Source organism: Natrix helvetica (assembly GCF_964273705.1).
Source record: "Natrix helvetica genome assembly, chromosome: 5".
Classification (NCBI taxonomy): Eukaryota; Metazoa; Chordata; class Lepidosauria; order Squamata; family Natricidae; genus Natrix; species Natrix helvetica.
The window spans coordinates 15,686,463-15,712,881 of record NC_138551.1 but is presented as its reverse complement, the minus strand read 5'-3'; the positions used below and the strand labels follow the sequence as shown (position 1 = coordinate 15,712,881).

At 40.6% G+C, this 26,419-nt stretch overlaps 1 protein-coding gene across 6 annotated transcripts in view; it reads left to right on the top strand.

Annotated features, from left to right (window-relative positions):
* Positions 1–26,419, top strand: part of NAALADL2 (N-acetylated alpha-linked acidic dipeptidase like 2) — a 706,416-nt gene that overhangs the window by 367,511 nt on the left and 312,486 nt on the right. For all 6 annotated transcript variants that reach the window (XM_081953457.1, XM_081953458.1, XM_081953460.1 and 3 more), the window contains exon 5: positions 7,633–7,783. In XM_081953457.1, coding sequence (XP_081809583.1) covers positions 7,633–7,783 — 151 coding nt within the window. The remainder of the gene's footprint in view (positions 1–7,632; positions 7,784–26,419) is intronic.

The window sequence follows — 26,419 nt, the reverse complement described above, 5'->3', positions numbered from 1 at the left end:
ATTCTCAGAAGTCTTCTCCAACACCAGATTTCAAAAGTGCCAATACCATTTGTATCCAGCTTCTTACAAGTCCAACTTTTGCTTTTATAGAGTGTCATAAAGAAAACCACAATTTTCACCATTCCGATCTTTGTAAGAACAGATAAATTCTGGCACTTAATACCTTTCCTAAGGCTTTCGTGGCTACTATACCAAGTGCCAGTCTGGAGATCATTAAGTAACACAGACTTTTTTCCCTATAAGACCTCATTGAACTTTGTTCCCTCTAGCATCTCAGTGAGAAGAGTGACAGCATGATTAAATATCTAATGTAATGCTCCAAAATTAAGCCTGAGCCAAAATGGGCCTACTAAAATAGCACAGGATGAAAGATTTATATAGAAACAGAGATGTGTACATTGTTTTCCTCTTATTTGGGCTCTGTTGATGTAACAGCCCACACAAGCACAGTGCCTTGTAACAACAGAACAAGAGCAGGTGACGTCTAATTAAATTCTTGCAAGATGAGGCAGACTCCTCTCTCTCTCTCTTTTTCTCTTCGTTACCGATAGCATAAGCGGCACTTTGCTTCCCATAGGTAATTTTATGCATTGCCAATTAGTACAGTGAAAAAAAAGTGATTGTTAACAGATCCTTATGGCCCTAAATGGGACTTCAGCACGAATTCAGAATAAATATCTAGTAACTGAGCTTTTATCCAACTAAGAAAGACAGATCTTCGTTCATTATTATTGGTAATCTGGCTATCACATTTTGCACTATGAATTGAGGTAAGTGCTTGTTCTACTTTTGGATTACTTGTGATGCAAGGTGAAATAGCCCTTAATTTGGCCACAATTTTCATGCTCACACTTTTTTTAAAAATCAGGTTTAAATGTTAGGGTGTTCAGGATTTTCAAACAGAAAAAAAATTACATTGTGAATTCTCTATCTTCTTATGCTTTATTTAGAAATATCAAGGCTGCATCTGTACAAATTCAGCTATTTATTCAATACCTGTCCAACTGATCCTATCTTCCATGATCCCATTTATTCCAATAATAGATTTAGGAGGTGGGTTTTCAAGAAAGAGACAGGCAGACAGGCATCAAAACCTAGATCTCCCATTCTCTTCAGTGACTTGAGATCATATTTGATATGTCTTCAGGTTTTCCAAATTGCAGAAAACTTGTCACAGAGTAATGAGCTGAATGACAGATGTTCACAAAACAGAATATTCCATTCCAATTCGATGGGTGCCATTGTTTTGCATTCTATTTTTCTTTACAATCATGCTCCCAGCTTTGCTAACCAGGTAGACACTATATTCCTTCATGATTTGGGTGATCAACAAGATTGCAAGCTGCTGTATGAAAACCAGAACCAATCATCCACCAGAGAAGGACTTTATCCTCCTGCTCTGTCCCTTAAAATCAATCTTGCCTAGCTTTCTGACTATCTAACAAGCCAATTTTGTCCTGGCATTAAGGAATCAGGCTAGAAACTGGAAAACTGTGATTTCTAGTTCTCCATGGAAACCAATTAAGTGATTTTAGGTCAGTCACTTTCTCTCAACCCAACCCATCTCACATGGTTGTTGTGGATAAAAGGAAAAGAGGAAGGAGTATTGGGTGTCTTCATTGTCATGAATTATTTAAAAGTAATAATAAAAGGAGGATATAAATAAATGCATCTCTATAGCAGAATGCTTCCCTAATCAGTCTTAACCACAAGTTTATATAACTCTATAATTCTATGACCTTAATTAGCATGTAGTACAGCTCTTTACTGTTTTTCTTCAGACATGATTGGACATTAGAAACCTTTACATACCATATTTTTCGGAGTATAAGATGCACCGGAGTATAAGACGCACCAAGGTTTTGAAGAGCCAAATTTTAAAAAAGAAGTTTTTGCACTCTGCAGACCTCCCCAAAATGCCCCCCCCTTTTTTTTTTTTTTTTGCAAAAATGGGCCCATTTTTTTTTCAAAAAAAGAGTATGAATAGCCTTTAGGAGGCTTGAAGAGTGCTCCGTGGGGAGGGGCAAAAATGAGCAAAAACGGCCCACTTTTTGCTCATTTCTGCCCACCCCAGCCCTCAGGAGCACTAGACAAGCCTCCTAAAAGCTATGCACGTCCATTTTGGTGAAGGGGAGGGGTTTTAGGAGGCAAAAATGCTGTATTTAGTGTATAAGACACACCCAAATTTTTTGAGGGAAAAAGCCGTGTCTTATACTCCCAAAAATACAGTATATTTGGTTCAGAGCATGTGTAGTGGTCAGAAATATCGATATAATGGCAACACTGTTATTCCTAAAGAATGGCTGATTTTGGCAATACTGGGAGGAAATGTAAATCCATTTGGGAATGGATAATGGGAAGGCTAGCTCAAGTGTTAACAGCCAGTGATTAAAGGCACAATTATTTTGTTGTGGTTAGTTGCAAAGTCATGTCTGACCCATCGTGACCCAATAGACAACATTCCTCCAGGCCTTTGGAGTCCATTTAAGCTCAGGCCTGCTGCTTCGGTGACTCCATCCAGTCACCTCATTCTCTGTCATCCCCTTCTTCTTTTGCCCTCAATCTTTCCCAGCATGAGGCTCTTCTCCAGTGAGTCCTTCCTTCTCATTAGGTGGCCAAAATATTTGAGTTTCCTCTTCAGGATCTGGCCTTCTAAAGAGCAGTCAGGGTTGATCTCCTCTAGGACTGACCGGTTTGATCACCTTGCAGTCCAAGGGACTCAGATGAGTCTTCTCCAGTCAACAGCTAAGAGACTCAAGGCACAGTTATACTTCTAATTTGAAACGTAACATTTTCTCCTATTGCACATAAAGTGGAATTTGTAGATTAATCAGCTTGGTTTTCCCTCAAAAACAAATCAAGTTATGGGCTATGTATACCTAGCATTAATACTAGAAGAATGATCATATGTTTGAACAACAAATTTTATTGAGACTAAAATAGTCTACAAAATAGTTTTGTTTTCAGTATAAGTGTCAGATTAGAAGAGAGTGGTAAAATACTCATAGGACTACTTTATTCTGTTAGCCTTTCAAAACAGCAGCCACTTGAGAAGAAAGACTTCTGACTTGAAAAGCGGAGTTAGATTTCTTTATGTGTGCTGAGATTCAGATGTCAGCTCTTTAAACTATAACATTTAATATGTCTTTACATGTCAGCTGCTGTCAAAGCAGTTGGTCACATCTTACTACACTACAAATATCTCATCCATTGTCTGGGAAAGTTAGGTCATCCAGATGACTTCTCAGTCTCTTTCCTTTTATCAGAAGGGCATTCAAGTATAACACTCAATGTAGTAAAATTCTGGGCTACAGCATGTGAACCCTAATACAAAAAAATTAGCAGCTTCTTAAAATAGTAGCATAGTAAATCTGGTTGACACTTTGACATTGTTGATATTTGATACTGTGTTGTTGAGGTACTGCTGTCCACCATTCCTTGAGCTGGCAGATAACTATATCAGCATAATATTTACTGCTCCCACTGGAGATTCTTTATTACCCAAGGCGTCATATCAACAAATGTTGTTATTGTTATTTATATTGTACAAGGGATTTTAAGGATCAGAATTGATTGATTCCCCCATTTTCATTACCCTCTCTTTCCACAAAGATCACCAAATGGAAATAAACTGCTCACAATTGATGATGTTATCCATTCAGTCATGTCTAACTCTTGGCAATCCTATGGGCCAGGTTTTCTGATCTTGCACTCCTTCTTTGGGTTGTTCTATGCTCTGGCTGGTGTCAGCTTTGATGGTGTCCAGCCAATCGGCTCTTTGGTAGTCTTCCCCCCCCCCCCTTTTACTGCTAACTCTTCCCAACATAATTGCTTTCTCCAGTTACTTACAATTGTTGTTGCTGTTAGTCATGTCCCACCCATCGCGATCCCATGGACAACGTTCATCCAGGCCTTCCTGTCCTCTACCATCCTCTGGAGTCCATTTAAGCTCAAGGCAACTGCTTTGGTGACTCCATCCAGCCACCTCATTCTCTGTCGTCCCCTTTTTCTTTTGCCCTCAATCATTCCCAGCATTAGGCTCTTCTCCAGTGAGTCCTTCCTTCTCATTAGGTGGCCACAGTATTTAAGTTTCATCAAGGATCTGGCCTTCTAAAGAGCAGTCAAGGTTGATCTCCTCTAGGACTAACCGGTTTGATCACCTTACTTACAATTATGTTCCCTTATTGGGAGCTTTGATGAGTCTAGAAAAGAGGCCACATTTTATAAATGTTTAGACTGATAAGTTTAGCTGTCCATCAAAACATCTTCTAGTTCTTTACAATTGCTTTGCATGGATGTATTTGGGTGGGACGTAATTTATGAGGTGATTTGCACCTGTTGTCATTAGGCTGTTGTTGGACACAAATTTAAGCAATATTCCTCAATAGTGCTATTTTTGGAATGGCAATATTCTGGAATCATGCTAAGCTCGCAATCCATAGCCAAGTTTTTTTGGACATACGTTTAGCACAATTCCAGAAATGTGCTGAACTAATATTCAAAAGCAACCTGAACAAGAGATATCATAGAATGTTGCAAAAAGAATTTTGTAGAGAAAACCAAGTCTTTGTCTTCTCTAGTTCATCATGCCATATCTTTGTTACCGCCATCCATCAACTGCTAATGGGTTGATCCAGTTTTCTTAATCAGAGGTCAGCAGTTATCTGAATGAAGATTGACTTGTCAAGGGAAAGCTGTGGAGGGAAAGCTTGTTGTGAATTAACTTGACCTTCCTTTTGCCTAAAGCTTGGAAGGCTGTGCAGGCATTGAAGAATTAGGGTTAGACCTTTCATTGAGTCTTACTATAAAGCTTTCAGTATACCCTGTTTCCCTAAAAATAAGACCTCCCCGGATAATAAGTCCAATTGGGCTTTTGAGTGCATGCGCTAAAATAAGCCCTCTCCTAAAATATTGCAACACAGCAGCATCCATGAGGTGACCATGCTCGCCGCCTCCTGCACCTCAAAAATGATAAGACCTCCCTGAAAAGAAGGCCAAGCATTTTGGGGGGGGGGGGTGTCAAAAGAAAATAAGACCCTGTCTTATTTTGGGGAAAACACGGTATGTACAGATAGCATGTATGCACAAGAAAAAGAGTTAATATATTGGTTTGCAGAGTTTGGCATTAAACAAGACAGTTCTACAGGTAAAATATAATTATAGTTTTCCATTCTCTGAAGCCATGGGAAATTCAGGTGAAGACGATACAAACAAAAAAAATCAAATTCCCTTCTAAAACTGGTCCATTCTATTTAGTCCTTTAAATAAATTGTTCTTGTGGCAATGAATCCCACCTATTAATAATATTTCGTGACTAAAATCTGAGCTTCCAAATAATAAGCGTGGAACATCTTCCAGAAACCCCAGGACATGCCGATCATTTCAACATATAAATAGAATTCCGAAAATTTGGCTGCAAGCTCCCAGATCATAAGGAGTTTAATTTGGTTGGATAGGAATATATACTTTTTTTCTTTATTTAATATAAAAATGCATCAGGTAAATTTATAAGACTGGGTACAGAGGTTTAAAGGAATGCTGCAGTATTTGTTGCCAAGAAACAGGATTTGTCTTTTAAGGCCATGCTGTAATTTTAGCAATTGAAAATCTTCTTCTTTAAATGGGTTGTGTAATAACAGAGCAGCAGTCTATGTTCTCTGTTTCTTGGTTCCTGAAGTCTATTTAGGTGAAACAAAGAACATTAAAAAAAACAATATAAAAAGGAACTAAATATATGTTTTGCTTACTGAATTATTACCATTTAGTATATGTGGTATTATATATTATAATATATTGTATGGTATGGTATGAAATGGTATGGTTATGGCTACATTACATTACAATACAATGCAACACAACACAATACTAATATATATAACTCCCCAGATAATAAATCCAATCAGGTTTTTTGAGCGCATGCACTAAAATAAGCCCTCCCCCCAAAATAAGCCCTTCCTGAAAATATTGCAACAAGCTGCAGCCATGGGATTACCACACTTGTCGCCTCCTGCACCTCAAAAATAATATGACCTTCCTGAAAATAAGGCCAAGTGCTTGTTTCGGTGGTCAAAAGAAAATAAGATACATAGCTAACTCACATACCAAACAATGGTGTCCTTTTCTTATTCTTATTTCGGGCACATCTAACTATTTTTACTCTAAATCTAGGAGATGCAGAAAGAACATTATTTGAGAGTAGTTAAGAAGGTTTATTTGTGTATGTATTTTAGGCAGATGAGAAGAAGAGAGGGAGTGGGGAGTGGGGAGGGGGACAGGGGGAGGGGGAGAGGGAGCGGGAGGGGGACAGGGGGAGGGGGAGAGGGAGCGGGAGGGGGAAAGGGAGGGAGAGAGAAAGAGAGAGAGACAGAGAGAGAGAGAGAGAGAGAGAGAGAGAGAGAGAGAGAGAGAGAGAGAGAGAGACCTTGTACCCATGTTTCAAAGATGCCGTTTAAAAGTTGTGATCAATACAGGGTAAAGTTTATTTATTAATTAAATGTATATGCTTCATTTGCCTGGCCTAAAGGAAATATGCATTTAATTAATTAATTTACGTGTTGCCTGTCTCACCAGTAAAGTTACTTGAATAGCATAGAAAAAGAAATAAAAAAGAGTTGTTCTGGTCTCCAGTTGATACCAATATCAATTTACATTAAAAAAAACACAAAACTAAGGTCTTTGGTCATGACTGTTTCATGTGTAAGGAGAACATTTGATCCAAGGTATTTGGCTGCATTGGTTTACTTTGGAGGCAAAGGAAACTGTTAGAAGAATGCATTTGGATTTTGTAACTAACTTTAGGATTCTGGTTTGTTTCCTGGAAGAGTTAATCTGGCACAAGTAGAATTTTGAGAACCAGTGAAAAGTGTTCAAACTTGTCTTTCTTTGACTTGTGGATTTTCCTCTCCCCCCCCCCCAAAAAAAAAAGTTGCACAAACACACACAAGCAAATACATTATAGCAGAGAGAAACAGTTTGATATCTATCTTAGTTTTTGGAGTAAAAGACACACCGGAGTATTAGACGCACCTTAATTTGGGGGGAGGAAAATAGGGGAAAAAATTCTGCCTACCAGGTATTCATCTGGCTAGTGTCCTTCATCTGGTCAGCTTTAGCACATAGGTTTGCTGGTTTTAAGCGTGCATGCTCCCTTTTTATCCCATGGTTTGGGATAAAAAAACAGCTTCTGGAAAGAAGCAATGAGAAAAGCAGGCAAAACATGGAAGATTGATTCACTCTCTAGCATCTCTTTAGGGCTGGAAAAACCTTCAAAAAAGTTACATTTGGAGTATAAGACGGACCCAAATTTTCAGCCTCTTTTAGTGGGGGGGGGAGCGCATCTTATAATCTGAAATATATGGCACTTTCTAACACGTGGTCAAGTATATTATTTCTAATAATTATAGCAGAGAGATACTGAATAATGGATATTGGGTTGATTATAACTTTGATTATGAATTTAAAATGCATATGGCCTATGTATGTAAGCATAAGTATAACTGTTTACCAATGTCCTCAAACTTTTTACGTGCTGATGTTTTGCACGTTTTTGGCACTTAGGGAAGAAGAAAGAGAAAAACATGAGAATATAAAATTTTTCTAATTTTCCCTTTTTTTACTTCTTTGCTTTCTCAGCTTTCACTGTTAGAAGAGGCAGGTTTCAAAGGTGTTCTTCTTTACATTGACCCTTGCAATTTACCAAAGTTTCAAAACCTGAGCAATAAGGCATTCATGGTGTCATTGAACAGTGGCGGTGATCCTTCAACACCTGGATATCCCAGTATTGGTGAGTACTTTTCCGAGAGTACTTTTTTTTTTACATGAAATAAACAGTAAGCTCTTTATTGCAAAAATGGTTAGTTGAAAGCATAAAACAAAGGTGATATAAGGATTTTGCAGTCTGTAACTGTCTGTGTCAGTTGGCACCTTGTGTTCGCTTGTGTTTCACTGCTATGTGAATGAATGGGAGAGGGAATGAAGGGGGAAAAGCTTGGGGAAATGAAAGTAAGAGCTGTGCCTTCTCGAGATGCTGCTTCAAGGTCACCCAGCTGGAAGGAGAAAGGATCTGTATACCAAACTGTGCTTGGACCGACTGTTATGAAAACATCTTGTCTGAACCTGATTGGTTACACAAGGTGGGCAGCAAGAAACAGTTAAGGGTGTGGGTAGTAGAACTGAGCAATTTTGGCGTGCGATTCTCAGTTCTGGCTTTGTAATATTGCAATACACTTGATCTCTAATAAATTATACCTTTCTCAACAAATGGAGCCAAGGATCAGTTCTATTTAAAAATCTAAACTTTGGTAAGTCTGACAATCTTTTATTCATTCATGCTTCTCAGGGCCCAGTGTATCAGAGTCATCAGCAAACTGTGAATGGCATGAATCAGAATGGTTGAGGTTGCACATTTAAGCATGATTTAGAGATGTTTTGGGCTTTGCAACGTGTTCTCTCTGATTCCTGAAAGCAATCCTCTTTTTTTAAAGGCTTTATGTAAACCAGTTAAACAGAAATTTACACGACTCCCAATTATATTTGCCATGTTCTGCCAATGCAAACTGTAGAAATGTATATGAAAATATATGGTAATGCAGTCTTTGAAAAAAAAAAAAGTAGATTGTAGCACAAATAGTATCAAACAAAATTGAGATTGGAAAGTGTTTTTTTTTTTTTTCATTTTTTAAAAGCAGATATACCTAAGGACCTACTGAACGTTGTGAAGAAGATTTGGCCTGTTAGGTCTACTCTAATAAATAAATTATTTCCAGACTGCCTTTTCCTTGGTACAAAATTGAGAGACTTGGTGTCAATATTGCTAGACTTGGTGGTTCCATATTGCTAGAAACAAAAGGCTGAAAAATAATATTTCTCTCCATTTCCCTCAGTTTCTGAAAAAATCTATCTGCTGCAGTTCAGATACATAAGACCTTGTCATACACTGTGCACTTTGATAAGGCTTTGTTTTTATGAAACAAAACAACCTCTTTGTCTATGGATTTCATGGTAGAGTTCTTTCTTGTCTAACTTTAGCTGCATGGAAAATGTCGTCATGGATTATCCCTGGATTGAGACGTGGAAAAGATTTTAGTCATTTTTTTTTTACAGTTGTATCTAATTGAAAAGGACAGGCAGCAAGTTATAATGTGGCACTTTGCCACTAGAGATGGAAATATCACTTATAAATATTGATTGTTTTGCTGGTAGGTTATTGGCAAAATGCTTTATAGAAGAACTTGGTAGCGCTACTGTTATGAGTCTAGTTCATGATCTTGAGATGTCTGCAGGGAAGATGTCAAGGGAGCAATTGATGAAACCGTCCATGTGCCATCATGAGCCGTGGTGGCGCAGTGGTTAGAATGCAGTACTGCAGGGCTAACTCACTGCTCACTCCAGGAATTCAGTTCTGAGGGGTTCAAAGTTGATTCAGTCTTCCATTCTTCTGAGGTCAGTAAAATGAGGACCCAGATTGTTGGGGGCAAAATGCTCACTCTGTAAACCACTTAGAGAGGGCTGTAAAGCACCATAAAATAGCGTGTAAGTCTAAGTAGTCTAACCTATCATGACTTAACATCTGCCATGCAAATACTGAATGTGCATAAAAAAGAAAAACAACTTGTAGTGTAATGGTGAGACACCTGATCCTCCTTGGACAGAAGTATGTTTTTCTTAAAAAATATTGAATGTTGGTATGGGTGACAAATGGTATCTATGAAATGTGTCTTTAAGGCTGGGAAATCAAAAGTTTCAGGCAGTTCAAATGAGTATAAAGATTTATTGAAAGCTTAAGGTCTCTACAAGAATCTGAGCTACTAATTGTCAAGGGAAAAGTGTGGGAATTAAGAAGGCATTCATGATGGGCTGGACCTAGATGAGTGTGCATGGACTCATGATTGATGACCCCTTCCTCGGGCTCAGCCTGGTCATCTCCTACATACATACATACATACATACATACATACATACATACACACACACACACACACACACACACACACACACACATATATATATATATCTTACTATGAATTTACAATCTATTAATGCTGGCAACAGAAGATTCCTTTAAAATGTCTGTGTTTTCAGGTTCATCTGTTAAGTATGTCATTGATGGCCTTCCATTGTGCTTTCCCCATTCTTAAGAATTTTGTTTATTTCCCATACTTTCCATTAAAAAAAAATATTATGGCATTCCTTCTTAGCCAGGCCTATCAAATTGCACCAATAATAGTAATGTTAGCTTTTTGTTGTTCTTTTTAATTATAGACTAAAAATGTAGACTATAGACCAGAACTTAAATGATTGACCCAATGCTGTACAGTTTTGAATGTTGCAACACAGGTATCAGCAATATAAACATAGCTAACTTCATAGGTGGATTGTATTGTGATGCACAACATGATTTTCTGCAACTTTAGCTGTGCATGTCCTTAAAATTATTCTAGAGTAGTGTTTTTCAACCATTGCAACTTTAATATGCATGGATTTGAACTTCCAGAATTCTCCAGCCATCTCAGTTAACTGGGGAATTCTGGGAAATCAAGTTCACATATCTTAAAGTTGCCAAGTTGAGAAACATTCTTGTAGTGGGATTGGGACCCTGCCCAAAACATTGTGTTAGTGATAGAAAAGGACAACAGTAGAAATATATATTCCTCAACAGCAGAATATGCCTTTCCAAAGTAAAACATGTATGGCCAAGGCTATGATTTTCCCAGTTGCGATGTATGGCTGTGAAAGTTGGACCATAAGGAAAACCAAAGAATTGAGCTTTTTGAACTATGATGCTGGAGAAGACTCCTGAGAGTCCTTTGGACTGCAAGACAATCAAATTGGTCAGTCCTAGAGGAGATCAACCCTGACTGCTCTTTAGATGGCCAGATCCTGAAGAGGAAACTCAAATACCACCTGATGAGAAGGAAGGACTCACTGGAGAAGAGCCTAATGCTGGGAACGATTGAGGGCAAAAGAAGAATGGGATGACAGAGAATGAGGTGGCTGGATGGAGTCACCAAAGCAGTAGGCTTGAACTTAAATGCACTCCAGAGGATGGTAGAGGACAGGAAGGCTTGGAAGAACGTTCTCCATGGGGTCACGATGAGTCGGACATGATTTCACAGCTAACAACAACAGCAACAAAGTGAAACAATCAAGTGGATTGCATCTCATATGTTCTTTCCAATATTAATGGATAGGACATGCATTCATACATGTTTAAAGTTACACTTTTAAAAAACACATATTTTAAAATATGTTCTTCAGGCACTAACAAACTTGAATTATACAGCTGACTCTAATCTCTTAGATGAAAGTAAAGAAAACTTAGAAGAGCTCATTATGAAAGTCCAAAGGGAATGTGAATTTTCTGAGTTAATGCTAAATAAGAAGACAAAAGTTAATACTTTGCAAATTCATAGTTGCTAGTGGTTAAAAGAAATAAAACTATTCCTATATATAATTTGCAGTGCACGTATTAATTATTACTGTACTTCAAGCTACATTTTTAAAATGTGTATTTTAAAAGACAGTTCAAATTAATAATTTGACATGTAGTATGCAGACAATGCCACTATTAATCAAAGCAAAGAAGACTTAAGACAGCACGTTAAGAAAGTAAAATGAAAAGTGAAAATGTTGAGAAAGACGTTTCTTAGTGAATTTATAGTTGATGGCAAATAAGTGAAGATATCAATAGCACTTATATACTGCTTCATAGTGCTTTTGAAGCCCCCTCTAAGTGGTTTACAGGGTCAGCATATTGCCCCCAACAATCTGGGTCCTCATTTTATCGACCTCGGAAGGATGGAAGGATGAGTCAACCTTGAGCCTGGTGAGATTCGATCTGCCGAACTGCTGGCAGCTGGTGATCAGCGGAAGTAGCCTGCAGTACTGCACTCCAACCACTGTGCCACCGTGGCTCATTATAATTTGTTGTCTTGATCTCAAGGGTAGATAAGTAGGCAGGATGCTGGAGAAGTTGAGGATTTAATCCTAAGGAGGAAAAGAATGTCAAACTTGGAAAAGAGAGGTTCTTGGTGCTATCTGAGCTTGGTTGTATTATGGCAGATGTTTCATTACCCAAAGTAGATAACATCATCAGTGATAGTACTAAGCATTACTTCTAGGCATAGGTACTTGGAAAAGAGCTTGAAAATAAATATATTTCAATGCAATGAGTACTGGAACAGCTAAAGAAGTAGCATTGCCTGTAGCAATGTATGCTGATCAAAGCTGGACATTTAGAAGGAGTAAAAGAAGGAAGGAAGGGACATATATTTAAATTATGGATTTAAGGACAGTAATTAACAGTACCATGGCTTCCAAGAGAACCAATTAGTCAAATTTGTATGAAGTAAAGACTGACTGTTCTTCTGAGGCAAGGATTAGAAAGCAAGCAATCCTGGGCATGGGATGTGATTGTAAGATCCGCTAGAAAAAAATGCAATGGGATGTTTGAAGGAAGTACAAAAAGAGAATAACCCCTCCATTCCCTCACCACCACCATCCTGTCAGAACCGATGACGCTTTTTGGATGAGAAGCGAAACATCTTCAAGGATAAACAAAGAAAGCCCAGTATGCTTTTTGAAAAAAAGTATCGTTGAGACAAAACCATGATCTGGATGCCTGAGAATCTCCATAGACCAGGGGTGTCCAAACTTGGGAACTTTAAGACTTGTGGACTTCAACTCCCAGAATTCCCCAGCCGGCTGGCTGGGGAATTCTGGGAGTTGAAGTCCACAAGTCTTAAAGTTCCCAAGTTTGGACACCCCTGAGATAGACCATCAGACAGTTAGAATAACAGAATTGGAAAATCTGTAGAGATTCTCAGTCATCCAGGTCAAGGTTATCCTGAAGGTGCTTTTTATGGAGGCAACTGGACTTTCTTGGGTTTTTGTTAGATGTCTCCTACTTGGGTGGGGGTTGGACTAGATGACTTTACAAGGTCCCTTTTAACTCTGTTAATCTGTAATCTGTACAAGGCACTTGGTTCCATGTATAATCCTTTAAAATGATGATGGTCACTTTACCATCCTAAAATGTCCTGACATACATACTGTAACTTTGTATGTGATTTATTTATTTAGAGTGAGTGGAGAAGAGCTTTTACTTCTCCCTACTTCAATAAAAAAGATAGAGATAGATGTCTGTTTATTTGTCTATCTATCCATCACACTATCTCTCCATCTCTCTTTCTAGCTACCTATCTATCATACAGAGTTATTTATCACACTTAAAAACATTATGAAAAACTATAAACATCCTCCAATAGTTCAACAGATAGACCAGGGGTGTCCAAACTTGGGAACTTTAAGACTTGTGGACTTCAACTCCCAGAATTCCCCAGCCAGCCATGCTGGCTGGGGAATTCTGGGAGTTGAAGTCCACAAGTCTTAAAGTTCCCAAGTTTGGACACCCCTGCCATAGACAAAAAGAGAATACATTAAAAAAAGGTGGATATACCAGTTCAGAAAGAGTATTGAAAAGTCTTTTGAGTGTGCTGCATTTTGTCAGAGCAGATGGGTTGAGATGGAAGGCATTTTGACATGCAGTCTCAGAAACTGAGTATGACTTGATGGCAACCTAACTAAACATCTCATTTGGGAAGCGGTTTTATTTTAATGTGCAGATGAATATAGAAAAGATATGAAGCAGAGGTATGACTAAAGATATGTGAAAGAAGCAGGAATTTAAAAAAAAAAACATCAAGGATGTTAGCAGGTTTTTATTACCTGGCTAAATGCGGTAACTTCTTCAGTGGTCGAAGGGAATGGGTTTTGCTCTCTGTTTATTATTCCTTGATGGAGGAATCACAGGGCTGGAAGGGACATGGGAGGTCTTCTAGTCTGACCCCCTGCTGATCTTGCTTAATGTCAGGCATGCTTCCTTCGGTATCCAAGAAAGAAAAACCTCAACTCCATTTGAATAGAGATAAAGTACTTTTACTAGATATGAAATGAAAGGAGCAAAAAGGAAAGCAAGATCTGAGCCGGAAAGGCGCGAACATGTACATATCACAAGCACCCTCCTCCCAATTCCCCAACCCAGTGTCCAATCTGCAACTCCCTAAGGTGTCATGTGGGGTGCATCTTCAAACAGCCTCATCAGGTTGGTATGCGAGACGGTTGGTCCAAACATCAGCCACCAGCATGCGCAGAAGTGGTGAGAACAAGACTCCTCCAGTACAATATAATTCCCTTCCCCAATACCATGCTCCCACCCTCCCCGTTTCTATGGCAGCCGATAGCAAGCAAGCTTAGCCATGCCATCCCTATCAAACAGATGTCTGGTCTGTTTTTGAAAGCTTCCAGTGGTGGAGACAAACAACTCTGGGAGACAAGCTATTCAGGGGTGGGCTTCAAAAATTTTAGCAAGGGGTTCTCTGCCCGGTTGCTGGGTAGGCATGGCCATGGTTGGCACGGCCTACTTGGCATTTGCACAATGGTGGGGGAAAAACATTTTCTCTCCCCAGGCTCCAGAGGCTTTCCTTGAGCCTCTGGAAGGGCGAAAATGGCCTCCGCAGGCGTTCCCGAACTTCCAGTAGGCCCGTTTTTCACCCTCCCTTATCCTCCACATGTGACCTGCACTTACCTGCATTCAAAATGGGCTGCTTGGGGACTCCTGGGAGGAGTGTGGTGGGGCAGGCAGGACCAGCCATGAGTGACATTTGGGGGTTCACCGAACTGCCCAGAAACATAGCTAGAGGTTCTCCCGAACCCCTGTGAACCCCAGCAGACCACCCCTGAAGCTATTTCATTATTCTCACTGTCAGAAAAAATCCTCCTTATTTCTATCATCTTAGCACTAGAACATGGAAACAACCAATCTCAGAGAACACCATCTGTTTCCCCCCCCCTCATTTGCATGCCTCTGAAGTGTTTTGGGGCCTATACAAAGCACCAATACAAGAGAACATCTGGAGTTCTTGGTGCTATCCAAGCATGCTTGTTTTTGTGTAGACATTTCATTACCCAACTAAGTAACATCATAGAAGGAAGTAGGGTTTGCGGAACGTTTATTGTTCCTTGCTGGAGGTATGCTGAAATCTATAGATGAAGATTTAAGACACTAGTATTGTATTGATCAGGTGGCTCAGTGGCTAAGACGCTGAGCTTGTAGATGAGAAAGATCGGCAGTTTGGTGGTTCGAATCTCTATTGCTGCATAACAGAGTGAGCTCCCATTACTTGTCCCAGCTTCTGCCAACCTAGCAGTTCAAAAGCATGTAAAAATGCAAGTAGAAAAAAATAAGAACCACCTTTGGTGGGAAGGTAAAAGCGCTCCATGCACCTTTGGCATTTAGTCATGCTGGCCATATGACCATGGAAATGTCTTCGGACAGCACTAGCTCTTCAGCTTTGAAACGGAGATGAGCATCACCTTTAGAGACGGAAGGGACTAGCACGTATTTGCAGGGGAACTTTTATCTTCACCTTTATTGTATTGATGCATCGCTCAAGATCCCAGGTTACAGAGTGAAAAGTGTTTCACACTTTGTGCTCTTTTCTCTATCTTACATCATATTTTTGCCTTCTAGCTCTACAAGGTGGGTGGTGGGAAGGACATTAAGGATCAAACTGTGAAATTGTAACAAAGTACCATCAAGAACATTTGTTGCAGTGGTGTATCCAGACCCTGAAAATCTTTTCTTGAATTGTCGCTAAATCCTTTGAGGTGACAGTACTGTGATGCGACATGAGTGGAATGGCATAAGGAAAGCAAGCAAACCAGAAGCATTTGTCTCCTCGTCATGGATGGGTGTTAACTATTCACAGCATGAAATGCCGTGACAGCTCAGTGGGACGGAATTGAGCAATTTCTCAGCATCTCAGACTACCTGACCTAGTGTTTCTAGTATTGCCCTGAGGAGTGACAGAGCAAATGTAGCATTCTCCAGCTTAATTCTTGCTTATTTCACAGTGACGTTTGACAAATGGGCTGTTGTTTATCAGTTTGCTCAACTCAACAATGCTTTATGCACCCTCTATGAAAAGTAAAGTTAATTGGAAATGGTTTACGGAAAGCCTGTGAAATGTTGGTTCAAGGCCTAGGTCCGATGTGCTGACTTTCTCATGAAAGCTTGTGAGGGGACTCCATAGGTTCCAGGTGGAATTTTTGCAGGAAGGAAAATTAAAGGGGCGGCGGTGTGTGTGTGTGGCAACTTGTGTGAGTATGGTGGACCTGCAAGGGACTGTGTAAAAATGTAGTTTATTTCTATCAGGCACCACAAATCATGTATGACACAAGGAATTCTGAGTACTTTCTTCATTGTTGTTTGTTTACAGACAGAATCTTGCCAGACTAAACTACTATCGACATAATTATAGATATTTTCTGTGAACTGCTAAGGAGATATTGCCTCTTTGTCCTCTAGGAAGGAGTTTCTACCTAATGGGACTCTAGACTATATTCCACCACAATATAAAGACACACATAAACATACAGTACATACCTATATACACATGTAGATGTATTGGATTCTTGTTTATTGTTACTCTGTTTTCACTGGGGGATTTTAATGTCATTATTTGGTTTAACCTTACTATGGATGTTTTAACTGTTTTAATTCTGTAAGCTACGAAGAGTCATTAGATTGCAATCAACCAGTCAAAGTAATATTTGATCTTTATCGTATTATCTTACGCAAATGTTATCAGACCTTAAAAAAACCACGTTTAATTGTTTTAGAAAATGAGGAAAATCCAAAATTAGGTCTGTTTTGATTAATGTGATAATTTAATTAGGCATAAAAATCTCTTTTTTTTATTTTATTTTAGCAGGACGAATCAAAGCTTGTACCTGAAAATAGACACGTCCTATAGCAAGAAAAAATGTTTTTTGTTCATCCTATGTCACTTAAGAGTTTACTGCCAACCCATAAAAAATAAATGATACAAAAATTGCATATGGATGTGTGTGTGTGCGCACACACACACACACACTCACACACACAAACAGATGTGCCTTTTTTGGCAGCTTGCTATCTTCCCATTCACTTGGTCTACCTCTGGCAAGGAATTGTTTAGCCTCACATGAATACAATAGTTCCAAGTTTATTTTTTAAACTGGAATCTTTCATCTGATAAGAAAATAACTTGGTAAATGAAGATATGGAGAAAAGCTGTATCCAGACTGCCAGACTCCCTAGTATGTAAATAGCAAAACATCTGTCCTATGAGAACTCTATTCCTAAAATAAGCCACTTGGTAATAGGATTTCTATCTCCGTATTTGGAAAAGGAAGAAAAATGAGGAAATTCTCAAGCAGCTTTGAAGATATGGAAACTCTTATCAGTTTTTAAAATGCTAAAAATGCAATAGGCTCCATCCAAGATATAGCTCATCCTCTTGCCAAAGTTTCTAATAAAATACACTAGTGAAGAAATAATCTAATGAAAAAGGAAAGAGGATCAGTGGTGGGAGTTTTACTACTGGTTCTGTGGGCATGGCTTGATGGGCATGGCATGGCTTGGTGGGCGTGGCTTGGTGGGCATGGCAAGGGAAGGACACTGTAAAGTCTCCATTCCCTCCCAACTCCAGGGGAAGGTTACTGCAGAATCCCCATTTCCTCCCGATCAGCTGGGACTCGCAAGGCAGAGAATATATTGGGGCCAGTCAGAGGTGGTATTTAACGGTTCTCCGAACTACTCAAAGTTTCCGCTACCAGTTCTCCAGAACTGATCATAACCTGCTGAATACCATGTCTATAGACGATGCTCTAAGCCAGGGGTATCAAACTCACGGCCCACTGGCCAGGTGCATCATGTGCTGGCCACGCGCACCCCCATTTTAACGAAGGGGGAACAGTTGTGATACGTCATGTGATGACAATGTGATGCCACGAGTTTAACACCCCTGCTCTAAGCAAAATAACCAGCTTGCCTCTTCTATCAGCCCTATTCATTGGAAAGATGGGAATTATTCATTCCAGATTCCATAGCCATGACAAGTCTCAGGACCTCATTAAGAGATAAGTTGATGACCTTCAAGGCTCATCATACGTGTTCATGAAGAGGGATAAGTGACCTTATTTATAGCATAATGTCACCAGACGAATGGAATGGATGTCATCTTACAATACAATACAATACAATAGCAGAGTTGGAAGGGACCTTGGAGGTCTTCTAGTCCAACCCCCTGCCTAGGCAGGAAACTCTATACCATTTCAGACAAATGGCTATCCAACATCTTCTTAAAGACTTCCAGTGTTGGGGCATTCACAACTTCTGGAGGCAAGCTGTTCCACTGATTAATTGTTCTAACTGTCAGGAAATTTCTCCTCAGTTCTAAGTTGCTTCTCTCCTTGATTAGTTTCCACCCATTGCTTCTTGTTCTGCCCTCAGGTGCCTTGGAGAATAGCTTGACTCCCTCTTCTTTGTGGCAACCCCTGAGATATTGGAAGACTGCTATCACGACTCCCCTAGTCCTTCTTTTCATTAAACTAGACATATCCAGTTCCTGAAACCGTTCTTCATATATTTTAGCCTCCAGTCCCCTAATCATCTTTGTTGCTCTTCTCTGCACTCTTTCTAGAGTCTCCACATCTTTTCTACATCATGGTGACCAAAACTGGATGCCGTATTCCAAGTGTGGCTTTACCAAAGCATTATAAAGTGGTATTTAACACTTCACGTGATCTTGATTCTATCCCCCTGTTTATGTAGCCTAGAACTGTGTTGGCTTTTTTGGCAGCTGCTGCACACTGCTGGCTCATATTTAAATGGTTGTCCACTAGGACTCCAAGATCCTTCTCACAGATACTACTGTTGAGCAAGGTACCACCTATACTGTACCTGTGCATTTCGTTTTTGTTGCCTAAATGTAGAACCTTACTCTTCTCACCACTGAATTTCATTTTATTAGATAGTGCCCAATGTTCAAATTTGTCAAGATCCTTCTGTATCTTATCCAAGGAATAAAGTATTAAAGAATTAAAGAATTAAATATAGAATTATATTATTAGGGTTATGTCAATGGATGCAAACTACATAATTTGTGATCTTTATGTGATAATGTCAAAACTTGCATGGCATTAGCATTGCTATTGGGTGTTTTTTCCTTCTTTTTCTTTTTGCAACAATTTAATCCCTTTTATTCAGGTGGAGTCAGGGCAACTTATTGGAGCTGAGCTTTTACTGGCCAGATGCCCTTCCTGACACCTACAGAGAGTTCACAACACATGCAATATTTTCTCTTTGCGCCCTGATAGAAAAATATTTGCCTGTGCCTAGTATTGAACTTTCAACCTTCCAAGGGGAAGATGAGGCTACTGCACCACCCAGCATAGCTATTAGTTATTCATTTAGAATACTTATTCTGCCTGTGTTTGTTTGTTTGTTTTGTACAGGAGCTCTTGAGTGGTATATTTACCATTCCTTCCTCTTATATTTTCAAACAAAAACCTTTTCTTGACAAGGCAGCAATTGTCCATAAGATTGTCCACTTTTAGTCTAATATACAGAACCTTAGAAAGGAGCTCACTATTCATCCTAACCCATGATGGGGCGGGGAGGAGATATGTTTTAAGACAATTTTAAAATGGTTTTAAACCTTATGATAGATTTCCAACAATGCTTAACTGTTATGGCCCAGCAGGAGCCGTTGGAGCTGCCACCAGACTCCAACAGCGAGGGTCCCTATGGGTCGGCTCTGGAGGATGTGGAGGACCCTGGACAGGGTTCTGACTCTGAGCAGGGATCAGAGAGGCTGGTTGGCCACCAGGAGGCACCTGAGGCATGGAGCAGTGGTGAAAGCCAAAGGGAGGGTGCTCCTGATGTCATGCCTTGGAGCAGTGGGGAGGAGACAAGGGACAGTGAGTCAGACATCAGCAGTGAGTTGTTGGATGCTCGTTACCGGCGCGCTAATAGGCGTCAGGAGCAATTGCGCAGTTACAGGAGGTAATTGGGCTCAGCTGATGATAATTAGACTCCTCTCCAGACTATAAAAGGACTGCTTGTGCACACGCCCTTTTGCAGAAGTCAATGCATGAACTAATGTGGGAGAACAGTCTTGTGAGCGTGGCAGGCTGGATTGCTGCCAGTGCTTATCAGTGCCGAGTTGTTATGAAGGCTTATTTGTGTTGGATTGCTGCCAAGGACCTGTTCTGTCTATAAATAAATCCGGTAACTTATCTGTGGCTCGGAGTATGTGTGTTGGTGGGTGGGGGGGGGGTCAGAACACTTAACTATATTACATCCACCTCCAATATGCTTGGAAAATAAGAACAGTTGGGCTCTTACTCAGTAATGGAAGCTTACAAGACTGTAGACCAGTGATGGCTAACATTTTTGGGTGCCGAATGCTGAAAGCGCATGTGCGTGCATGCACACCCATAATGCAATATATGTGTGACACACCCATGCACCCTGACCCTTCGTACATGCATGTGCAATGCCTCCATGTGCCCCATGCATGCATGTGTGACCCCCATGTGTGACCTGCCCCCCACGCATGTCTTGAAACCCCACATGTGCCCCGCCTCCTGCAAATGTGTGCATGGCAGAGACCCAAAAACCAGCTGGCCAGCAGGAGACATGCATGTATGAATGCATGGCAGAATTGAGCTGGGGCAACGGCTCATGTGCCCGCAGAGAGCGCTGTGCATGCCATATGTGGCAGGCGTGCCATAGGTTCGCCATCACAGCTATAGACATAATCAACAGGAGTTGACTCAACTCAGGATTAGCATTACCTTCACATATTTCTTTTTAATTGAGGATAGTCAATTATTCTGCAAAATTTGAGTAGACCATGTGCAATTTACATAAGCACACATACGATGATTTAAATGTACATCCACTTCCTTTTATTGTAATAAGGCCGTTAATTTGTTTTTGACATATCCTGCTTCTCATTAAAGATTGTCCTTTGTGCTTGATGTTTTTATGATCCTTTATTCTTTTAAGGGACTGAACGGAACAGTCAGAATTTCCTGCAAATTCAACCTCGTTGTTTTACTAAGTTTTTTGAAATGGGGTGATTTATAAACCTTTTTAGTTCAGTTTAGTTTTATCCTTTTTGTTGGCTGCTTTATACTTATATAGTTTCTTTTCTTTTGCTTGTAAACTTCCCAGAGTCATTGAGGAGTGGGGCAGCATCAAAATGAGAATAAATAAATAAATGTTGTGTATCAGTTTAATCAGGCATGTGCTCTGTGACATCAGATCTTCTTTAGTTAATGATTTTGAATTTCCTAATATTTCTATAGATTTTATTGGTGTACTGTTTCATGCAGTGGTAGGATTCAAGTAATTTAACAACCGGTTCTCTGCCTTAATGACCAGCTGGGTGGGCTTGGGCATGGTGAGCATGGGCAGGGTGTGTGACAGGCAGGAATCGACCTCCTACATCCCCGGGAGCAAAAATGGGTTGCAGGGGGGGGGCGTACCCCCTTGCGCCCCATTTTGGGCTTAGTAGGCCTCCCTGCACTTACCTGGGAGCCAAAACAAGGAGTGTGAGGACCTGAAAGGGGTGGGATAGGAAAAGGCAGGGCTAACCAGCAATTTAACAACCAGTTCACCCGAACCAGCCTGAACTGGTTGAATCCCATCACTGGTTTCATGGCAATATGTAACACAAAAGTTGGATTTTAGAAGCTACATCCTTTTCATGCACCATTTATCATTATTATTAATGGTTTGCCATACATTCAGCCAGATATTTAGACAGGATTTGCCTTTTTTTTTAACCTATCATGTTCTTCCTGAGCATTTGTGATAGGCAGATGCTATTGTGTTCTGACACACACACCCGCTCTGGTATACCAAGTCACTCCGACACAAAGTCTCTTCCAGATGTTTATTGACATACAGATTCAACCTTGGCAGCAATCCAGCCTGCCAAGGTCAAGATAGCACTCTGGGCAGCAATCCAGCTACAGCAACACCCCTTGGCAGCAATCCAGCTACCAAGCTCCAGATAATCACCTTAGCAGCACTCCTGCCTGCCAAGGTCCAGGGAACAGATTGGCAGCAATCCAGGTAAACCCTTTGGCAGCAATCCAGCCTGCCAAAGTACGACACAGATCTGAGCTTCTCCAACTCCAATGATCAGTTGATTCCTGTAAAGGCTGTGTCCACAAGCAGTCCCTTTATAGTCTGGAGAGGAGTCTAATGATCAGCAGCTGAGAGCAATTACCGGGTAGCACGCCGGTAACGAGCATCTAATAGCTCACTGCTGATGTCTGACTCACTGTCCTGTGACTCCTCCCCACTGCTCCAAGGGATGACATCAGGAGCCCCCTTCCTTTGGCTTTCACCACTGCTCCATGCCTCAGGCGCCTCCTGGTGGCCAACCAGCCTCTCTGTGCCCTGCTCAGAGTCGGAACCCTGTCCAGGGTCCTCCACATCCTCCTGAGCCTACTCAGAGGGACCCTCGCTGTCGGAGTCTGGTGGCAACTCCAACGGCTCCTGCTGGGCCACAACACTATTGTATAATGATTTTAAAGATATTGTCACAGGATGTGATAATGTTCCAAATAAAGCTGCTTTTTGCAATTGACTGATGATGATTTTGTCAATGCCTATGGTGTTTCAGTGGTGCTTCAGTTGTTTTGGTATTGTATCTATTACTTTTACTATATCTAGTACCACCGTTGCTTTCTTTTGCCACAATTGTTTGATTTCCATTTGCAGGTCTTTGCATTTGTTTGTCTTCTCCAGTTCTTTCTCTTCTATTCCGCTGTGTCCAGGTATTGCCACTTCCACTAGACAAGTTTTTTGTCTTTCTTATTGACAGTTGTTAAGTGTGCCGTATTATGAGATGGGTGCTTGTCTGTTGAATTCTAAAACTCTACAGCCCTCTAGCTTCTTCATTTTCTATGGCTTTCTCTATTTTATGGTCCATTGAGTTCTAGCTTGCAGGCAAGTGGTATTTCTTGCAGATTCCTGTCAATCAGATCTTCCAGTGCACCATTGTTGCTACTTCGTCATGCCGTTGTTTGTAGTGAGTCTGTCCACTATTCCTTCAATTTTGCAGAGGAGATATTTGCCGTGATATAGACAACAATGTGAAATTTCAGCTTCCAGGTTTCTTCCAGCTGTTGGACCTTCACATACACTGAGTTCATCCCAAGGACCTAGGATATCATAATGTATGAAACTCCATGACTCTGGATGGCAAGTAAATGAGATTTATTTATTTAGTGTATGGCAAATACATGGACTTTTAGTAGTTCAAATGTTAATATCCACACCACCTAGAGTGATGGATATTTTGTCGAGGAGCATCACAGTCACACATGGATCCTGTTCAGAGTTGACCAAAGCTGGTGAGGAGGCCAAAACCTGGCACCTTTTATGTAGGGTTATCCTCATAACTGCCTGTATCTGGCATTCAGCAGTCCATTTGGCTTTCCACTTTGTGTTGATGTCAAAGTTATAAGATAAGGCTATCTGCCTCTGTAGAGCTGGTGGTGCAATGTGGCTCAAAATGGTGAGCCAGCAGGCAAGAATAGATTTTAATCCGTTGCCATGTACCATATCTTTTGGAGTATAAGACATACCTTTTTCCCTCAAAAAAAGATGCAGAAAATCTGGGTGCGTCTTATACACTGAATACAGCATTTTTTTTTGCCTCCTGAAACCCCGCCCCTTCACCAAAATGGCCGTGGATAGCCTTTAGAAGCCTTGCAGAGTGCTCCTGGGGGCTGGGGAGGCAGAAATGAGCAAAACATGGATTGTTTTTTTGCTCATTTCTAACCCCCCCCCAGCCCTCAGGAGCACTCTGCAAAGCTCCTAAAGGCTATGTATGTCCTTTTTTGACAAAAAAATGGGCCTGTTCTTGCAAAAAATGCTCATTTGGGGCCGTCACCCTCCAGGAGCACTCTACAAGCCTCCTAAAGGCTATTCATGCCCTTTTTTTGAAAAAAAAATGGGCCGTTTTTGGGAGGTCTGCATTTTAAACTTTTTAAAAAATTTGCCTCTTCAAAACCTTGGTGCGTCTTATACTCCGGTGCATCTTATACTCCGAAAAATATGGTATGTAGAGAGCCAGGAGTTCTATAAAGATGTCTGGCTGCCAACTGTCATTAACTGCCAATTCTTCAATGTAGTCTGGCTGCCGATTGTTGCTTGTCATTTGGTTCACATTACCATGCTATCCAGGTGCACCCCGAGGAGGCAAACTAGCATCAAACCTCAATGTAAATGAGAGAAACTTGGTCACAAGCATTCAGAAGGCAAATTTGGAATAACAATAAAACATCCTATTGGGGTCCCCTAAACCCCCAAAACAGTCAGGTTTTCAATGACTTTCTGAATGTCGTTGCTCAGATTTCTGAGTGACGTTTTTCCAGAGGGCAGGAATTGTGATAGGGAAGGTATGCTTTTGGAGGCTGTTCAATGACACTGCCCAGGGAACTTAAGGCACCATGTTGTCTAATCTCACTGGACAGCCAGAAGCAAATGGTGACAGGAGGTCCCTCAAATAGTCTGACTCTATGCCATGTTCAGTAAATCGCTTTCTGGGTCATAGCATGTAATCCTCTGTGGTCCTCTATAGTATTAGACCAATTCCAAAAGCTCCCAGCTCTTCTTTTGTTAGATTCCTGTCAACTCTGAGTGGCACTTTTATAGGCTGAGAATGGATCAGAAAGGGGAGTTGAAAGATACATAAATATTGGAGATTAGAGATTGTTGACTATTAATATATACATGAAATGCCCATTGCCAGAGAGATAATGCCTCTATTTATTTATTAACCAAATTTAGATAGCTGCCCAACTCACCCACTGTGACTACGGTTGTATTGTGGCCCGCCGGTGGTCAGAAGAGCTAGCAGCAGTCAGACAATGAAGAGGTTGGGGAGAAACATGGGCCAGTCTTGGAGGCTGGGCAAGGCTCGGTTGAGGTCTCTGTGTCGGAGGCAGAGATGGAACCAAGGTCGTCTGGCAGTTCTCAGCTGCCTTCGGAGCTAGGCAGCAGTGAGGCAGAGGAACAGCTGGAGCCTCTTCCCAGTGTGTGCATGCACAGGTCTGCCAGATGAAAAGAACAACTGAGAAATCAGGGTAGAATTGGGAGTAAAGTCACAGGTGGAAGATGATTGGCCCCTCCCATAGGATATAAAAAATGAGCGAAAAGGGAGTGGGCTTTTGTAGGAAACAATTTGTTCATTTGTTCATTCATTTCAGGAGTGTGAAGATCTGTCCATGAATCTCAGAGACTCTGTGCCAGGTCTTTCCTTGCACAGCACTCCATTTGGAAAATATTTACATGGCAGCTTTCCAAGCTAGATAAGATCTGTGATCATAAATTCACCTTTGAAAGACTGTTTACCAGGCCTTGGCTGAATGTGAATGAGAGGAATTCACATTTGTTTAATAAAAGGGGGTTTGTCAGGACCAGGGATCTGCTTCATGCTTTTTGGGGAAGCCTAGATCGAAATAGGTTAGGGTTAAAAATCCACAGTTAAACATTTTCAGTTGAATAGCAATACTAATAGTGGTATTGCTTATATACCACCCCATAGTGCTTGACAGCCCTGTGAGTGGGTGTGCTTGCATAGAGGTGATGATGGTCACCTCCTCTCACTTGGAAGTTAAGAGTTCAATCCTAGGTAGTGGTAGATATTTCTCTCCTAGGGCGCAAAGCAAAAATATCTGTGACAAACTCCGCAGGGCATCTAGCCAGTAAATGCTTAGCTCCATCCAATCAGTCGCCCTGACTCTGCCACAAATTAAGAGATTACAAGGTCATAAAAAAGGGGTGCTTTACAGCACTCTTTGGGTGGTTTATAATGTCAGCATTTTTTTGTATATTGCTGTCAACAATCTGGGTCCTCGTTTTACCAACCTTGGAAGGTTGGAAGGCTGAGTCAACCTTGAGCGCCAACAGGATCGAACTCCTGGCTATGGGCAGAATCAAACAAGCTACTTGATCAGCTCCAAATGGGCTTTACAAACCCTGTTTTCAAGACCTTCCTTGCAGAAAACTAACAAGGTGAGAGTAAACTTTATCTCTGGGAAAATGTTATTCCAAACAGTGTGTGAGCCACCATAGAAATATATATCTGGTGAGACCTTTTCCTAAGTCTCACCAGATATAATTTCCTGATAGATTCAGTCTCTACAGAGGAATGTGTGGATTGATAAGCTATAGGTCTTATCCTACTTTATTGTTTAATCAGTTAAAAATGTGTGTTTCTTTTTACTTATGTTATGCTATATGAATAGAGACCATATGATGCCTTTCTGATGCAGGTTAAGTCTTTACCCATATGAAGCATAGAAGAGCCAAGAGTTGACAAGAAAGGCTTAGATGTGTGCAAAACTAGAATCAAGTAAAGCAACAAAGAAACAGAATTGAAGAATCAGTTCAGGGTGTGCCTAATTAGAAAAGTCTACATAGTCTTTGTTGTCTGATGCCCACAAGCCAAAGAACTAAGGATTCCTGATGTTCAATATCCTGAGGGTAGAAATGCTTTAGGGTCAA